At 29.4% G+C, this 20,361-nt stretch overlaps 1 protein-coding gene across 2 annotated transcripts; it reads right to left on the reverse strand.

Moving 5' to 3' along the window:
* Positions 1-701: 701 nt before the first annotated feature.
* LOC109807522 (putative N-acetyltransferase HLS1) lies at positions 702-12,396 on the reverse strand. Of its 2 annotated transcripts, XM_083074691.1 has the most exons (4): positions 11,345-12,396; positions 10,980-11,110; positions 9,421-10,224; positions 702-1,378 (listed from the first exon to the last, which is right to left on the reverse strand). In XM_083074691.1, exons 1-4 carry the CDS (start codon positions 11,567-11,569, stop codon positions 1,372-1,374), a joined length of 1,167 nt encoding a protein of 388 aa, XP_082930817.1. In that variant the 5' UTR covers positions 11,570-12,396; the 3' UTR covers positions 702-1,371. The 2 variants fall into 2 exon arrangements, with proteins under 2 accessions (XP_082930817.1, XP_020225651.1); XM_020370062.3 differs by lacking the exon at positions 702-1,378 and having other exon boundaries at positions 9,233-10,224; positions 11,345-11,819.
* Between the last annotated feature and the right edge of the window lie 7,965 nt (positions 12,397-20,361).

Genomic DNA, 20,361 nt, shown 5'->3' on the forward strand with positions numbered 1-20,361 from the left:
CTTCTTATATATATATATATATATATATATATATATATATATATATATATATATATATATATATATATATATATATATATATATATATATATATATATATATATATATAAGAGGAGAAATGTTGGTTTTATAGGCAAGCGCACCCAAGTTTCTGTAGTATGATTAAAAGGTTGTCGAACCTCAGGGACTTATGAGATAAGCTATGATTTCTATTATACTAATTGATGCTTATGAATGTAAAACTTAGGTAATTACATATATTCAATTTTTGTTATGGATGATTGATCAACTTAAGTAACCAAAAGATAATTTAACTTGCGGAAAAACAGATATGAGAAATAGTTGGGATTAGACTTCATCAATCTCCCTCCTATGCATTCCTATTGATTCTTTCTAAAGATTCCATTACTCATTGCCATTGAGCTCTCTAAATTCATTCAAACCCAATCCCTTGACGTAAGAAATTCTAAGATATTTAATTCAATGAATGATTCCTCACTTCATTCAATTAAATATCCTGCATTAAGAATCAGAACTTGTTGCAACTATTAATTTCAAGACCATCCCTGGCTCTCAAAACTAATAGGTGATTCGTTCCAAGTCTAGAGTTAGAAAATGTTTTCCAACCAAATTCTAAGCTCCAAATCAGAGATAAATGATCAGTTTATCAAAGCATTAAGAACAGAAACAAATCACTAACATAGAGTAACAGATGATATATATATATGAATCAAAGAGGAATACAAAGGAGTTTGACGATTACATCAATCGTAACCCTAAAGCTTAGCTATCCATAGTACAAGAAATCACCCAATAACAAGAGGAAAGGTAGAAGAAGAAAAGAATCCTTCGAAGAATCGCGTCCCCACGAGCTCCAAAGTGCTATGTTTCTCCCCTTTCTTTGTTTTCTCTTCGTACAGTTCCAGATGATCCTCTTTTCTCTCTCCTCTACCCTTATATATGTGATAGAATTAAAACAGAGTGAACAGGAAAGAGACGAATCCGCTCAGCGCCTTGGAACGGCTGAGCGGTTTGAAGAATCCTTCACCATGAAGTAACCTAAAGGGCTGAGCCCCTTGGATCCGCTGAGCGCTTTAGAGATCCTTCACTACTAAGCATTCAAAAGGGTTGGGCGCCTCAGATCCGCTAAGTGCCTAAGAGGCAGAGAGCATCCTTTTTCCTGGACCAAATCCACTCAGCGGATGATAGTGGCTGAGCGCCTTGGAGGCAGAGAGCACTCCTTCTCTTCCAGGGCCAAATCCGCTAAGCGCCTTGGAGTGGCTGAGCGCCTCTTCTTTGCTGCAATTGTTGAGCTCTCTGGCTTGAATCCGCTCAGCGCTTTTGAGTGGCTGAGCCATTTTCCTTCAACTTTCAAAACCTACAAAATAAACACCAAATTTGATCAAAAGCTTCATCACTCCTTGTACTAACATAAATCAAAAGTTCCTCTTTGATTCTAAGCAAATAAAGACCGAAATAATATCAATATGTACACAAATTGTGCTAAATAAGTGTCTCAAATTCATATTTAATCAGATTAGCTAGACACTTATCAAGAAATTAAATAATTTTGTATATTGAATTTTAACGATCAAATCGTTAAATTAAAAGTTTTAATGTATAAATTACGTGTATAAATTTTTTAAAAAATTTAAAATTATTTGATATTTTATTTCGTTAATTTAAATTGAAAAATAATCTTAAAAATATTTTATACGTTAATTTGAATTTACATAACAAAGTATCATATGATTTTTCAAAATTCATACAAATTTGTTGACTTAATTTATGTATTAAAATTTTTTAATTTAACAGTTAAATCTTTAAATTTCAACATACACCATTAATTATTGAGTGAAATAATTTTACCAAAAATTATTTTTGAAGTCATTTGATCCCTCTTTATATATATATATATATATATATATATGTGTGTGTGTGTGTGTGTGTGTGTGTGTGTGTGTGTGTGTGTATGTGGCATGCACTAGCCAATAGACTACATAAGCACAAAGTGTAAGCTTATAACTTTAATTTTGTTTCATATCCTTGACACGTTATGTAACACTATGTGATTTCTATAATTATTAATAATTATTAATTTGAGGAGTAATAATGATTTTATTTTAATTATGATTAATAATTTTATTTTATTAGAAATAAAGAAGATAAGAGGGGTTTAGAGAAATATGATTATATATTAGAAGAGAAGAGAGAAAGGGGGAGATTATTATTCATTTCTTTTATTTCACATTCTCTGATGCTTGGTGTTCTAAAGAGGACGTATTTGGAGAACAAGGAAAAGGAGTCATCGGAGAGGAGCCAAAAGTGTAGACCCAATACTTCGCATCACTCTAGGCAAGGGGGAGTGAGAACACTCATTTCTAGGGATTAGGTGTATACATGAAGGGTAGAGGGATTGGTTCCCAATCTCATAAGTTTTTTGTTTGATGAAATGATGGGTGCATTTAATGCAATTTATCGAGTAGATTCTGAATATGTGATTAATTTAATGATCATATGTTTTATAATAATTAATTAAATGCCCTATAGAAAGGAGTTGGAACACTAAATGAGAAGAATTTGATAGATTAAAAGGGTAAAAGTTATAAATGTTAAATTGATAAATTTCCTGGATGAAAAATGAATTATTGGTTGATATAAATTGGATGGATGATTTGGGTGACATTTTGTTTCAAGATCCTATTGTGTATTGATGTGTTTAGGTGCTGGAACGCACGCAGCACTAGGCTTAAATGCTTGACGTCGGGTGTGGAAATGTCCATGTTGGGCTCTTTGTTGTGGCTTAGCGTTGGGCGTAGAGATGTCCACTCCGGACATGAAAAGACTATGGTGCTCTCTGTTGTGGCTTGATGTCAGGCATAGAGATGTCCACGCCAGGCGCGAGAGAGAGCAGGTGCTCTCTATGGTAGCTTAAATTCAGGCGTGGGTTTCCAAGCTCGACGTGGATGGTCAGAAGGCTTACTATGATGTTTTAAGTGATGTTCTTATGATGTTTTTGATTGTTTATATGATGAAGAATGTATATGTATACTTCAAAAATGATAATTATTATCGTGATGGATAATCTTGATGTGGATGGATATAGATGTCGGTGAACAATGAATTAGACGACGATTATGATGTATTAATATAAGAGCATTGGCATGGTTGTGACATGCATCATACTTGCATGATTTTGTGGTTCTGGTGGGAACTTGTTCTATGATTCTAGTGGGAACTTGTTGGTGTTTTGGTGGGAACACTTCTGTGTTGATAATCTAAGGTTAACTCAAGACTTAGGAACCAATTGTATATTCTTGATGATGTACCCCATGCATTTAGATGTAGGTGCACGTCGCATTGCATTCTTGTGTATGTGACTGTGAATGGAATGGGTTACATTTATAAGTGAAGTTGATGTATGAATTGTTGTTGTTATATTTGAAGTATTAATTCATGTTATTATATTTGTTTATTATGAAGGGATGGGATGCTGATGGTTGCGGCCCATTCCCTATACAGTGAGATTGTTCTCATTCCGTACTTGTTATTAGTGTTTTGTTTTGTATGTCTTGTAGATAGAGATGGCAAAGTGGGCCATGGCCCGCGGGCCGGCCCGTTGGCCCGCCAATTTTTGGCGGGCCGGGCCAAGCATTTTAACCCGCCAAGCCCGCCCCGCCAAGCCTGCCAACCCGCCGGGCCAAATAGCGGGCCGGCCCGCCACAACCCGCCGGCCCGCATATATATATATTTTTTAATTTAATTATTTTTATGTTTATTTTATTTTGATGTAGAAGATGAGGATGAAGATGATTAAGAAAAAAAGTAGAGACATCTTCTTTCAAGAGAGCTTCTAATATTTTTAAAATAAAAATTTAAAGTTAATTAATTGTATTTAAACTTGTTTGTGGACTATCAAAAAATTTAGTGTATAAATAATTTGTAAGTTTATAATTTAGTTTTGATTTTGGTGTAAATGGACTAATTTCTATTTGATTTTGTTTTAAGTTTGTAATTTATTTTTGTTGAACATATATTAAGTACAATATGTATGCATTTTTAATTTCATATGATTATATTTATTTATTTGTAGCAAAAAAAATTTTATTTAACCATAAAATAAATTTTTTTTCCATTTTTTTTTATTTTTTATTTTTGTAAGCGGGTTGGCCCGCCAGCCCGCCAGCCCACCCTTAGGCGGGGCGGGCCAGCATCTCCAGCCCGTTTTACATTGGCGGGCCGGGCCGGCCCGCCCCGTTTTTGGCGGGCCAATGGCGGGCCGGGCCAAAACGGGCCGGGCTGGCCCGTTTTGCCATCCCTACTTGTAGACGAGGATCCTCAGCCTTGGGAAGAGCAAGGAGAGGTGATGGAGGCCCATGGGCCAAGGGCCCAACTACTAGGGCTATGGCCAAAAGGATGCATGAAGAATGGGCTAGTGCTCAAGAGAAACCCATAGTACTTTTTAGTTGGGCTTTGACTCAAGCCCATGTAGATTAGGTTTAGGCCCATTGGGCTTGTATTGTGTTTTTGGGCCTTGTATTTTGGCCAAGTAGTGTAGGAATTTTATTTCATTGTAATTTGAATTTAGGTTTAAGAAGGTTGTCATGTGCATCTCAATTTACATGTAATTAGCATTACATTTGGAGAGCATTTCGGCCATGTGCATGAGTGCACATGGGGTGATCGAAATTCACTCCCAAATGTAAACCAAATCACATGTAAATTAAGTAGCACATGGGTGACGGTTTTGGCACCAAAATTTGAATTTAAATATTCAAATTTTGGCGCCTAAGGTTAAGCTAAACCATACCATGGTTAACTTAACCTTGGATTAAGCCTAACTTGTCCCACATACTTCTTAGCCTATATATCCCTTATCCCTCATAGGTCCGTGTAATTGACTCACTTTGGCATATATGATAAATTCATCCTTTGAATAGTTTCTCTCACCGAAGTCACCTAAGGAGAAATTCTTCTCCAAATCACCTTGAGCCTTTCTCTTTGTAGAATTAGGATTTCCTACTTCTATTCGAGATTTGTGGTTCATCTTGAGTTACATTTGCTTCTCCAACTTTGTTTCTCATCCTTGCGTCACTCTCAAGGATCCGTGGAGGAGTTTTGTTCAAGTTCATGGAGTTTTCCTCATGAAGGCTCCATCAAGAGGTCTAGATGTGTGTGGAACTTTGATGCCAATGTGACTGAGGATTTGGAGTAGTTTAGGAATTTTATTATTCTTTGTTATTTTGTGTTTTTGAAATATAATTTGTTTATTACTACTCTTCTCATTTATTTTTTCAATGAACTGATGTATTCTATTTATGATCTCTATGAGGACGTATTTGAATTTTTTTTTACGAGTTTTAATTGATATCATATTTAGGGGTAGATGAGTGTCACATGTTAAAAATGCAAAATCAATGTTATAAAATTTAAAAGTGTAAAACATTTAATGATTTGGAGTGAGATCACTTTACCATATGAAGAGAAATAATTCAAAGTGAGAGTCGCAAGTTGGAGCTTGCCTTGACCAACCACAATGCAATTTCAAAACAACACTACCATGAAAGAAAAGAAAGTTATGTGTATAACCGTACAAGTAAGCTAAAAGATTGATTATTTAACCTAATTATGTAATTTATTTTAATCCCTTAAACTTTCCACTTTTTTGTTAATATCGTGAATTAACAGTCTTGTGATTCTTTACGAGTTTCTTGAATTTATGGATAATATCCTGTTAGATGAGTGTAGAGGGGTTTCTTATATGAGGGGGACTTAATTGTGGTTCTCTCTTTTCTTCTTCTTTTTTTTTGTCCTTTTATCTCTTTAGTAAGAAAAGATTAAGAAAAAAAGAAAACTCTTAAGGAGTTGTATTGATTTAGAATTTTAAAAGACTTTTTTATTATAAAAAAAATTATAGTATTCAATAAAAATAATATAAAAATTCATGTAATATTCAACTAAAACAATTAGGACTTTTTTAAGAGTTTATCAAAATCTAATTATATTAATTAAAAATATAAAAAAAATTAAGAGTACATCAAAATATGAAAATACACAATTAAGATTTTTTTCACATAAAAGTATTCAAAAATAGAAATACTTCAATAAATTATTTTGAAATATGAATTTGATTGAGACTTTTTAGGAGAATTTACATATAATTCATTCGACCAATAATCTCATTAAAATCTTTAAGATTATACATAATTTTCTTTCATCTATTTCTCATCTTTCTTTTTTTCTTTCGCTTCTCAATCTTCACTCTCACTTTTCTTGCCTTTCTCTCTCTTTCTCCTCTCTCTTCTCTTCTTTATTTCTCTCTCTCATCTTCTCTTCTATTATGAATATTTTTTAATTAATATCAATATTAGTATATAGTTTATCAAAATTATTTTTAAATTATTAAATATTATCTACATTAAACTTTTTAAATTATTAAAATTTAACTAATGTTTATTTTTAATAAATTTAATATTAAAATATCAAATGTTTAAACATATATTAAATATATATTTTTTATGTGGTGAAAATTAAGTATTTAAAATTTTAAAAATTTGAATTAAATTATAAGTAATTAAATTTTCAAGCATCTGAACTTTTAAATTTCTTCATAAACAAAACTAAAGAGAAAGTTTTAGGTCACACACACACACATATATATATATATATATATATATATATATATATATATATATATATATATATATATATATATAAATTAAAAATAAATATTTATTTTCAATAATTTTATATGTAATTTAAAATGAAAAATTTTGACAGTTCTTTCGAATAATAAATATCATAAGTTGAATATATCATTAAAATTCAATTGCATGAATGAGAAAATATTAATGGAAGGATATATGTAAAGAAAAGAAATGTTATTTAAAAGGACACGAAGATAAAATCAATTATTTATTAAAAGATTAAAAAAAATGTATTATTTTATTTTTCTTTATTCAAACCTTATCATTTATGTTTTTTTTATTAATTTATTATTTTTTAAAAATTCATATTATTCTTTAAAATCTCATAAAATCCTTTTAAATCTTATAAATTCTTATGATATAAATTTAATAAAACTCATATTACAAAGTCTTGATTATAAAACTCTTTTAAAAAATCTTAAAAGTCATTACATTCCCACAAAATCTTTAAAAAAATCTAAAAAAATCATTACATTATTGTAAATTATTTTAAAATTCACAAGACTTTTTCATATTAAAATAATTTTATGAAATTCAAATCCAATACCCTCTTATAAACTCTTAGTCTTTCTCTCTTACTTTTTAACATTGAGTAAGATATAAAATTTTAAAATTTTAAAAAAGATGGACAATTTGTGACTCAACCTAGCTAGCCTAACTCCAACTTGTTTATGACACAAATTTTATCGGCCTAAGCTAAAAAAATCATATTTAAAATTTAGAATTCAAGTCTTATAATTTATTGAATAGGTTTGGGCTAATGAAACAAGTCTACTCTATTTTATTGATTCTATTTAAGTATACAACTTTATACTTTATAAAAAAAAATATGTTTTTTTTATAATATTAATATAAAAATTGTGTTTAAATATATGATTTTTTCAAAAAAGTCGTTAACACAAGTATTTTGATAGTTGTATTTCTTAACTAAGATAAAAGTTTGAACATTGTTAAAAACAAAACATATGATTTGTTTTTTAGAAGTCATGCTTAAATTCACGATTTTAATTAAAAATAATTTATTAGTAAAAATTAAAATCGTGTAATACAAAAGAACTTCCGATTAAAATCGTGTAAAAAAACAAGTTGTGAACTAAAAGAAACATGACTTGGCCAAATCAAAAATTTATTCAAAAACTACCCATGTGCAATTAAAAAAAAATGTCTTTGGGGTCGAAGAGCCAACAAGTTTTACTCATTACTTTATTTTAATGATATAATAAATATACAATATAAAATAAATAATCAGACAAGTGATTTTTAATAAATAAAAATTCAAACTCTGTATATTACTCACCGAACAAATGACACTAAAAAAATTCATTTGAGTTTTGTTCTTTCTCTTTTTAATTTATATCTTCTATATATAAAGGTGATTTTTTATTCTTATGTATATTTTATTTCAAACTATTTTAACCCTTTGAAAAACTGTAGAATAATAATTAATAATGGTCAAAAAAATCTTTGAATATTAGTTATTTTCTTTGAATTTCTTAATAATCACTCATTATCTCCATTAATATATGTGTATTCAAAGTGTCTTTTACCTACTAATAAATATTAAATAAATATAATTATTTTATCTGACATTTTTAAAAGAAACATAAATATAACATAACTTTATCTTATTCTAATTTAATGATTCATTTTCTATAAAAGAAAAATTGGCTTAGTCATATTTTAACTTATCAATCATGATTGGATTCATTTTGATAAACTCATATCATAAACACTTCTATATGAAATTGTCTTTTTCATATGTTCATGATAAAAATATATCTTAATAAAAATATACTATAAGTCAGCTAGTATTTTCATTTATATGATAGTGAAAATTTAATAAAAAAATGTGATTTCATTTTATATATATATATATATATATATATATATATAATTAAGAGATATAATTTCTTTCCGACAATCTATTATAGAAATAAAGTAATAACTTCATATTTAATTAGAGACTAAACTTTCATCTTTAATAAAAATTAATGTCAAATCATTTGTATCAACAACTTTCAAATTCATTTATACTTGTAAAAATTTTCAAATTATGATTAAAGACTATAAGTTAAAGATTGAACTTCGGTTTTTAGTAAAGGTATAACTTACTTCTGACAACAATTTGTAAACATCTTCCCTTGCCCTAAGCATAGCTCATAATAAAAACCCTAACATTTACATGAATTTAAGAAAACACTTTAGACATGAGTGACAAAAAATCTAAAATGAGAAAAGATATGCGACAACATGAGATGGCTAGATTCTCTCATGTTTTGGTTCAAACGGCTAGATTCTCTTCAAGTGTGTGTGTGGCTACTCCTGTAACGCACTTGCAAGTCAACTGCTTATAACCACTAAAAGCTCAACTTTATGTCATTCCATTTTGTTTTTTTGCTGTTTCCAGTTGGTAAAAAAGTATATTTCTTCTTGTAACAACAATAACTATTTAATTCTCAGATTCCTCAGTTTTAGTAAGTTCTTCAATTTTAACCAGATTAAGATGTAGTATGATTAGAGACATATACTGATATAGTATGGCTTAATTAATCATCCACACATGATGAAATAGTTACTTAATTTACATCTTACAGTGGCTGAAGAAAAGGCATTAACAACATTTTCATCCCTTTCTCTATAAAATTTCAAAAGACTAGGTCAAAAATCTCGAGGGTCAACAAATATTACAGGTGAAGAGGATCTAGAAGCGTACCAATCAGATTTTTCAGGGATATTCTGCTTAGTGTCCTCAAGGTTCTTAATGCACCACATGTCCTCTGCCCAAGATAACTTTCTCCAATGTGGGACTGCATCCCTTACTGGGTCCCTTTGGCCCAGTTCAGCCACAATGGCCCCACAACCCCCATCATCTCTTGCCATGTTATGCACAAATCCACATAGGAACTTCATGAGCTGTGTGCCACACTTTCCCTCCATGTGTAGTCCATACACAAAATAAACCCCAAATGGCCTAAAAACATCTGGAAATGAAGGTAGCCTTAGCCATGGCATCCACTCGTCCAACAACCTTGTGCCTACACAGCATGCATGTGCCAAAGGTGAAACACCCTTCACTTGCAACTTGAACACATCTTTGGTGTTCCACACACTTAACATTGCAAAGCTTGGAGGGAGAATGCCCCTTTTTAGATCACACTTGGACATGTACTTCTTGGGGATGGCCATGAATGTGCCCAAATTCAACTTGTTGGACAAAATCAAATCTATGTCTTCGGGGTAAAATTCAGAATTGGAAAACATATGGTTATACATGGACCCTGCTAGGCGTGGTGGAAGGCGAAGCACAGCAATGCTAGAGCTAATTGGCTTGTAGTGAGCATGCACAGGTTGCACTAGTATGGTTAGAGTCCTGAATTTTGAGTAGCCACATTTTTTTGTGAACAAATTCACTGAAGGCTCATTAGTACAATCTGTTGCCATATATGCATACTTAGCCCCTTTTTGCTTGCACCACTCTTCTAAATGTTGAACTAGTTTTGTGCCAATGCCAAATCTCCTGCATATGCCAAGATAACCCTTTTACTTAATGTTGCCTGATCAAGTATGAAAACATCTATAGCTACTGCTTTTGGGTCTCGGTTTATAATTTTCTAGAAATATATAATCAAAAATAATCAAAGAGAAATTAAAATGAAGGGCACTAGAGGTGGATCATGAGGAATATTTGAACTGAACAGCAAAGTAAGGTTTGTGTGGACCTTGGTGTCTAGATGAAGAACTTTGTACGAAATTCAGTGAAATGGTTGAAAATAAGAATAAGACATCATATCATATCCAATTGCAGTTTCTTATTAAAGTAGCCTTAGTGGATACATCATACATGTGTCAATGACAGGCTAGCTTAACCATACTTTTTTCACCTTTCCATGATACGAGGAACATTGCCTTCTCTTTTTCTTAGAATCTAATCCTCCACCGCTTCTTTTTTTTCCCCATATTTTTATAAGGTCTGAATGAGATTAGAGGCAAGAAAGCACACAACAACTTGTGGAGAAAGGGACGGAAAGAGGAGTAGGCAATTGGCAAACAGAACAGAAGCAAAACAGCTTCTGAACTGACTTTTGCTTTTGAGGAAAACTGATTATGACTTGTGCTTTTGGTTTTTATCTGAAACTCATCATGCACATCAAAAGTACTCAACTCACTGTCACGTTTTTCCTGAATTCCTTTTTGATGCTTTTACACAATGTGCAGTGCAGAAAGAGATGGAAGCAAGCAAACCAATAACATATGAGCAGAGTGGAATAGAACCTGTGTCGAGGGGAGACTCTGAGCCCCAAAACATAGGCCAGTTTTACATAAACCGAATTCCCTCTTGTAACTGTTTTCACACACCCCCTTATCACCCCAACAACTTCTCCATCTTCTCCATATTCTGCAACCTGTTTCAATTTGGACCAAACATAACACTTATTACTAATTAGCTTAAAACCATCATTCCTAGTTTGAAAGAAATGCGTACTAGTTATCATACAATTTCCAAATAGTGAAACTAATATTATGCAAACTCGGCAATATCACCACTAAAATGTATTTTTTTTGTTACACAGCTAAAGTTGAAGATAATGTAAAACTAAAAAATGATGGGGATTTTAATAAGATGTGTAGCTAGTTACCAGCATGACATGCCATTGAAAGTGACGGATACGGCATATGGGGTCTCCCATGAGGTCAGTGACAAGAGATGGTTTTCCACTCTGTCCAACTTCACAAAGACTCTCAAGTTTCTCTACTGCCACCTTGTGTCTATCTTCATCATATTCTCTTACCACCAAACATGGCTCTTCCACTATCTCTGATGCTGATTTAGGATAAATTTCTGCTGCTATCTTTAGAGACATGGTGTAGATGATTAGAACAATATCAACAATAAGCAAAAGAGAAAGAAGGCTAATAATATGTATCCCTTGCTTCTTCTAGATTATGCTAGTTTCTATGAGCTTTCAATGCTCATCTCTCTATCTGTATGTGCATATATACATCTTAGAACCCCCAAGAATATGCATACGTGGCACCTCCCCAAAGTTTAGTGGACCTTGTTCTTTTGGCAAAAATGAAAAGAAAAGGGGGGAAAAATCTAAACCCGTATTCTGTTATTTCTATTCCATAGTATTACATCATGTTCATATCTTCTTTTGTTTGTAGTGCGTGATCCAATACATCATGTACATATCGAAAATAAATAAGTACTGTTGCGCCTGTACACTTTTTGTGATAGATGATACACCACATATTGTTTTTGATTAATGCTGAGGGTTGAAATTTCAAATTTAATTAGCGTTCGTATTAAATGTGCAGAAGGGAGAGAAATAACAATGATAGGTACACTACAGAGTCTTCCTATTCACAATGTGATATGACAATATGGAGATAATGATGTCTTAATAATGATAACAACAATGACAGCAATAGCAGTTTAAGGTAAAGTTTATCTGCAGTCAAAGTAGTAGCCGAACTACGCAATAATTGTCCTTTCTTCCTAATACGAGAGTAGTCATCCCTATCTAAAAGGTTCAAGGTTTCAAATTTCACTAGGTTTGAAATGAGAGCAATTTTCTTTATTCTTGGAAATCAAGCTATGTGATTATGTGTATGTTTGCATCAGCCATGTTACCTTTCAAATTCACATCAAAAAGTAAAGAAATGACACAAATAAGTCTAATGGTGTGTTTGGTTACCTGTTAACAAAGAATGGTACAAGTCACATTGAATCTAGTATAAGGGTATGTTTGGAAGCACATTCGAAATTCACATCCAAATAAGAATGATATCAATTTTGATGGAAAAACATCAAATAGTTGCTTCCGCAGATCCACATTGAGTGGCATCAGATGTGTTACCAATCAGACACTAACTAGCTTTTATATCTCTTTTCTACCAGCAGTAACAAATGTGTTGCCAAACACACTATATATATGAGTTTAGATGAGAAGACTAATTTAACTGTGTACAGTATGTGTGTTCTCTAGTTAATTTTTTGTTAGAGTCATTGAAAGAAAGGGTGGTGGGTCATTCAGCATTCTCAAGAATCATGATGGGAAATGTTATGTAAGATTCTGCCAGGTGTTTGATAACTAGAAGCCTGAACTATAGAGAAAAAAAACCCCTTATCTTATTACTTCGCTTTCACCAATTATTGGAGGAAGTGGTATAAAAAGTAAGGGTTTCACCACGTTTTTGGTGAACATGTGAGATGCTACTGTGCGGCTCAAAAGTGGGGTGGTGATCACCTCACCATCATCATATGCACATATTAAGCTCTTTTTTCAATTGCAACCGTACTATTCCCTTGTTTGTTTATGTTTTAAAAGAATGGTGCCAAGTGTTATAAAAGAACAAGGCTTGAATGGCTACGCGCGTCCCTAGAAGCTTCATATCTTATTAGCTGACGTGTACTGGTTTCTAAATTGGGATGAAGTTTGCTCATTCATATCTGCTACACTGTGGTCCAAATGTACTAGAACTTCCCCTTTAGGGAATGGAAAATTTAATCTGAAATTTGAGACACTTTGAGTCCTATCACTTGCTCCAAATGATACATGCAAATGGTACAAAAGCAAAAAAGAAGTCTTTCAACATCAAAAACAGAGAGAGGTCTGAATACAGAAGAAAGGTATGCATGATCAATGCACTATCACCAAAATGAGAAGCTGGTCAAGATGGACTTGCAAACTTTGATTTGCCATATTAATAATCTATCCAAAGCATGTACATTGACATGAGGAAGTTGTGTCCCTTGTCCTTATGTCAGTAACTTGGGGTAATTCATAATGCATGGTATGGTTAATGGTCTCTTTTCTCTTGGAAACAATAGAGTCAAATGGTGAACATGAAAGTCGTCATCTGAATTATAAAAGCCACACGTATGTTAAAGTTTTAAGGCCAAATCTATTGCACAAATTTGATGCCTAGAAAACAAAGGAAAACTGATGTGACGGCATTAATGTTGCATATGACCGACCTGTGCCTGCCATGTCTTTGCTACTCGACTCATTTTTCCGCTACATTTCTCTTTCAATTTGAACCACAAGACCATCAAACGATTTAACTAATAAATAATGAATAAAACAGACTCCGTTAAAACAATAAACAACACAACAAAGTCAGTCAAATTCAATTATAAAAAAACTTTTTAACACATGCTATAGTCTTAGGTTTAGCTTTTAAAAACTTTTAGTTTTAAGTACGTAGAAACTTAGGTTGATAGTGAAGCATCTGCATATAATTCTTTTATTAGTAAAGAAAAATACAATGATCACAATGAACACATTCATTCCAATCCTTAACTATTAGATTCTAATAGTTCAAATATTGTGAAAATATACATTGCAATTTACAAATGACATTCTATACACTCTATTAGTTCTTAGGTTCAATGTCTTATTTTAGTATATATATATATATGTTTTTTCCTTTAAAGTAAATTGGTTATAGATATTAATAAGTTCTAATAATTAACCATTCATTATGCATAACTATATAGTGGTTCTAGGTTGGTAAATGGGAGGTTAGAATCTGTTGCTTTAAAGCAAATTGGTTTAGATATAAATAAGTTCTAATAATTAATTATTCATTATTCATAATGATATAGTGATTTTTGGTAAATGACATAGTGGTTCTAGGTGAGTATATACATTATCCTAGTTTCGAATATGTTATTTCTTTTATAGTTTTTATGGATAAAAGTAGAGAAGAAAAAGTTTGTCGTTTTTAGTGGTTTTATCAAACTCATATAAAATTGTATTTAATAATGGATAATTAAATATACTATTTTTTGAAACCAAATATTAATTTTTAATTAAAAAAAACAATGATATATAAAACCAGCATGAGTAATTTCATACATAAATTATTGACAATTAGGTGAGCAAATATATTTATATATATTTTTTTTAATGAACTTCTCTATCTTGAATCACTCAAAGGAGTTTCAAATCACTTAAAAAGACCTATAGAAGATTAAGATATGTATAAGTTTTAAAATTTGAATTTTATTATTAATATCAAATCATGTTAATTTTATTATTTTATTATAATTTTTATGAATAAAAAACTAAAAATATTAGAAATTTGTCTTCTATATTACGATAAGTAAATATATACGAATTTTTAGTTATTATATTAATGTCAAATATTTGTTTCCGTAAATCTTGAATATTTGCCAAGAAAATAAAAATTAAAAAAATTGAATAGAGATTAAAATTAAATTTTATTTATTAATCATTAATTCTCAATAAATGTGCCAAAAGAGTAGGTTTGCATTTGTTAATGAAAATGAAGTTGAAACAAAATAATGTTACCCTGTAAGGAAACGGTATGAAAGTACAAAGTTTGGGGGTACGACAGTACCACCATTATTTATTTATTTTATTTTAAGTTCACTTCGTTTACTAAAATAGATTTCGATGTAATTTATTGAGCCTCTGTTTTGATTAGTAGTGTATTTTTGATTTGGTTGTCACTAATTACACGTAATTGATTACAACAGCAAATAAATATTCGATTGAGATTTATGCGATCGATGAGAGAATTAGATTGACTATATTCTTGTGTTCTTTGAGTAAAGTAATGCAAAAATTAGATAGAAATTGCCATCATTCTGGCACTATCTAGCATTTGCTGAATATAAAAAGATTCAACAAAAAAATAACATTAGTAGTGTCTAAGTGGGCGCGAATGCATAAGAATTTATGCAAATTCCCTTCAAAAACTAACTTTACATTATTAAATCCCATGGTTTATGAATTAATTACTTTCTTAAAGATTGGGGACTTTTTTTTTATTCTGTGCAATTAAATATTAGGGTTTTATTTTACGGTGCAAAAGTAGTGAAGGAAATATTATATATATATATATATATATTACAAAATAAATTATTTTTATTTTTTTGAACACAAAATATATTATTATTTCTTCTCGAAATTAATGCCACTTTATTTTTTACACCATTAATGCCACTTTTATATCTTTCGACATCTCTATTATATATTTTTTTTTTTCCAAAAGCATGTCAAAATATATGTTTCTATTGTTGAATTGTTTATCAATAAACACGTGAATTAAGATAAGGAATTGTCTGAGTTTAACTGATGATTCAATTTCAAAGGATTAAAATTATAATAAAATTTTACACACACATATAAATTAAAATACCAACAAACTAATAATGCTTTTAATCAACAATTGTTACTATTCTCATTCCTTAAAATACAATTTTCCTCACTATAAATTAGTCAAATTCTTTATTAAAAAATTAAAGCAAGATCAAATTAATCTGTGGCACGGTAGTTTCGAGTGGCCTAATTAAGTATATCTTAGGTGAGTTAAATAGACCATCATGACATGAATCAAATCTTTCCATAGCAAAACGAAGGATTAAGATTGACAAGAGATGTGCATGTTCATAGAATGTGCCACTATACAAAATAAAATTCCAAATTAGAGATAGGTATGCATCCAGTCCTTTCTACATGTTCACATTAGTAAAACACATGAAATTAATTATTTACAATGTGTTTAAACAAATGATTAAGTTGTGCCGTTTGGCATCACATGAACAAGGTGGTCCATCGCCTAAAAAGCAGAAAAATTAAAATAAATCAATGAATAAACACTGCTTATCTCTAATCATTATACTAACCACACATATAAAAATTAATATTCCCCATTAGTCTAAAAGCAAGTTTAATATATATATATATAAATTCTAACAAATAGAAGAAGAAAAAATATACGCTTGGGTAATTTTATGTAGGGATGCATATAGACAGTACTAACCATATGAGTAATGTTTAGTAGTAGCAAACAACACCTTGAATAGAACTTGGGGAATATTTGTAATGCAGTCTCAAATTATTCATTTCTATAACAGTTTAATTCAGTTGATTAAATTGATTAAAGAATGTGAGTTAATTGTAATAATTCTTGATTGATTAAGTAGTGTGAATTCATTTTTATAATTTTTAAGTATTAAATTTAATTTCTATAGATTAAAAAAACAAAAGCGATTAATTGTTAGCATTCATTTTTATGCTTAGACTTATCTCCTGTTTGCTTGAAAGAGAAGAAAAAAAATGAAGAGATTGATAGAATTTTAAAAATTTTGATTGTAGAGAAAATAAATTTAAATTTGTGTGCCTAAAAATACAAGAAAATACAAAGAAGAGTCATGTAGTTTACAAAAGAAAAAAATATAGTTTACAAAAAAAAAATAGTCATTTTAATAACACCACATTTTTGTTTTTTTTGAACCAATTATTTTCTAAGATCGGGAAATTCCTAGATTTCTATAAATAGGAAAATAATTTAAGTTTAGCTAAACTGATTATTATCTAAAGTTGAGTTATTTTCATGAGTGACTCTCCACCTTAAAAAGAAGTTAAAATGGAAAATTACTAGTTTTTGAAGGAGTTAGATGTAAAAATAGGTCGTTTTGTCTTTAACTTAGGACAAGAACATTAAATTTTAAGACAAATTACACACAATTACTCTTCTATATGTTCTGTAATAAATATTGTCTTAATTTTTTTATACATATAAAAATAAATAAATAAATAAATAAAAGAAAATAATATTTAAAAAATTAACCAATGTCCTTAATGTACTGGTTAATGAACTAAAAGTAGAAAATATATATTAAAAAGTGTATCTACACACTCTCCTATATAACTTTATTTTTGTTTTCAATAAAAAGAACTTTTTCTGTATTAATTACTTACCTGGTTAGCAAGTCCATCTACACTACTTTTACAAAATTAAGCTTATTATTTGTCTTTTTGTAGGGAATGAAGCAAGACAACATCTTTTTAAATAATTATCGTTAAGGATATAAATGACAAAAGGTAATTAATATTATATTAAAAAATCAAAATAATTTTTATTTTATGACTTTTTCTTTTACATAACACTTATAAGAAGTAAATAAGACATATACAGATTTTTTTTAAAATATGTATTAAGCTAATTGAACTTCTTTTAAGCTTAATAAATTAGCATTTTTTTTATTTTGGATAAAGATTAAAAAAATATAAAGATGATCACAATTAAAATCAAACTTAAATTTTCATGCTTTTAATTACTCTTAACTCCTTTTTCCCCCTTCTTTCAACTACTAGATTAATCCTATTAATCACATAATTAGTAAATGTGAATAGTAATTTATTTTTTTTCCTATAAAGTTTTAATATCATGTATCCATCAGTATAATTTTAGGATTACGTGCACTAATTAATATATATTAGTTTTTACTTAGTAGCCTATTTAAAGGTATTTTTTTTATTTAAAAGACCTTGCTACACAATATATTTTGAAATACATTTTTAAATTAAGTTAGCTTTTTAAAATGTTAAATTATAAGATTTAACACTTCTAAAATGAAAATATTCATTTTAGGGAATAAAGTATATTCACAATCATTAATTATAAAATTAATTGTCAATACTAGTGATAAAAGTATGTATATATATATATATAATCAAATATATAGTTAATTACAATCTTAGTCATTATTTTTCTGATAAATAATTATTACTATTATAGTTTATTATTTGTCTAAAATACCGAGAAACACACTTAATAACTAATGGTTTTAAATTATAATCTAAGTATATAATTATGTTAAATATTTACACTCATAATGACCCTTTTTGGCTCAAACTTTTGGTGGATAATATTTGTGTGTGATTTATAAAAAATTATATAAAACACTTTAGATGAAGTAAATCCTAAATTACACCTTTAAAAGACTTATATTAAGTGAATAATGTAAAAATATAACTTTAAGAAGTAGGATAAGATTAGAGTTTATAAATAGGAAAATCATATAGAAATGAACCTCCTTAGCTAAATTCCGTAATTAGGTGTGAATGGAAGAAATAAGAATATGTTAATCATATATATCCAACAAACTTTGAATACAATCCATATTAGTTTATTGTCTGCATTAGATGTAATTGGTTTAGTCTTACTTCAATTAATGTGCCCCGTCTTTATTCTCTTCTTTCCAAGACCTACTTAACTGCTCGCAAATCTCCATCAATCATAAACACAAATATAGTTGCCGAAAGCCATTCATATAAACCTTTTGAAAACTACATTCCAAAATTAGAGATAGCTATGAATCTATTTCATTTGTTTTTCGTCACATTAGTAAAACGCATGAATTTGCTTACGTTGTTTATTAATTAAAGCTTCGCTTTTGGGCCTTTTTCTTACGCATGCCATCACATACCAAGGTGGTCCATCACCTAAAAAATATTACAAAACACTGCTAAATCATTACTCTAACCATAGATCATAGATCAATGAGAATAATACTTTTCTTTTTTTTTAAGTAGGTTTGAGTAAATTTATGCAGCCTTTGCTTTCGTATCGAAAACAGTTAATGAGAAAAGAATGCAAATGAACAAAAATAAATCCAAAATAATTATATGGGCCTATATTAAGGTTCTAATCCTTTTCATTTTTTTAGCAATGAGATATCAAATATTTTTTTAAATGAGGTATAATTCGTTTTTATCAAATATTCTTATAAGAATAAAATAATATTTTCAATTAAGACTTTATGATCAAAACGAAGATCAAACTTTATTCATAGTTAAGAATTATAAATATCAAACAGTTTTAACTAACCACTTTTGATAATGAAATAGTATAATTTGAATAAAATTGAAAAAGTACCAAATATAAAATTCATATATATATATATATATATATATATATATATTGTTTTTTAATAGAAAGGCATATATAAACTTAAAAAGAAAATAAAATTGAAATTTGGGTGAAGAGTCACTAGCCAGCAAATGCCTTGGGTGAAAGGTGGATTTTATGGTTCGTGTGAAACCAACCACTTTTTAATTTTGTATTTAAAAATAGAGAAAGCCAATTTCATTGCAAGAAAAATAAATGAGAGATTAGGTTACCAGCACAAGTGCAAAAAATATGATATTATATGAATAACACAACTCTTATATATCTTTATTAATTAGTGTCATACCTGTCCCTCACTTTCTTAAAATCAAATAATAACCACCTTAATGTTCAAGGGCTGTGCTTTAATAAACACGTGCATAAACAAAATAATAATGTTATGTTTATTAACTTAAGAGTATGTTTGATTTGAAAAAAAAAAAATATATATATATATATATATAAATAATTACAATATATTATACTCATTTTTAAAATGTTTAAATAAAAACAACAACAAAATAAGAACGAGATGAGGATTTTATACTTATTAATGAAAATATGAAATAAAAAATTGAAATAGGTCTTAAGCATGTTTCGTGGCTCAAAGATTATTGTATGAATTAGAATTAGAGTAGTATCTTTTATCACATGACTTGGAATGATGGATCAAATCCACCTTTTTAGAAAAAAAAGTGATAGGCCTTTTAGTCATAGACATGATTACCGTTTCCCTACATATTGGTATATATAATTCAAGTTAAAGGTTTCTATCTTCTCCATATTAATATTACTGAAGTTAAATTTTCTTATAAATGTTCGGACAATGGTTTGATTTCAAGTAAATGTATTTTTCACTCTTATTTGGATGTATGTATAAAAATAAAACTAATTATACCCATATTAAAAAATAATTAAATATTTTAATTTTTTTACAATTTTA

This window comes from Cajanus cajan, chromosome 5 (genome assembly GCF_000230855.2).
Source record: "Cajanus cajan strain Asha chromosome 5, NIPB_CcT2T_4, whole genome shotgun sequence".
Lineage (NCBI taxonomy): Eukaryota > Viridiplantae > Streptophyta > Magnoliopsida > Fabales > Fabaceae > Cajanus > Cajanus cajan.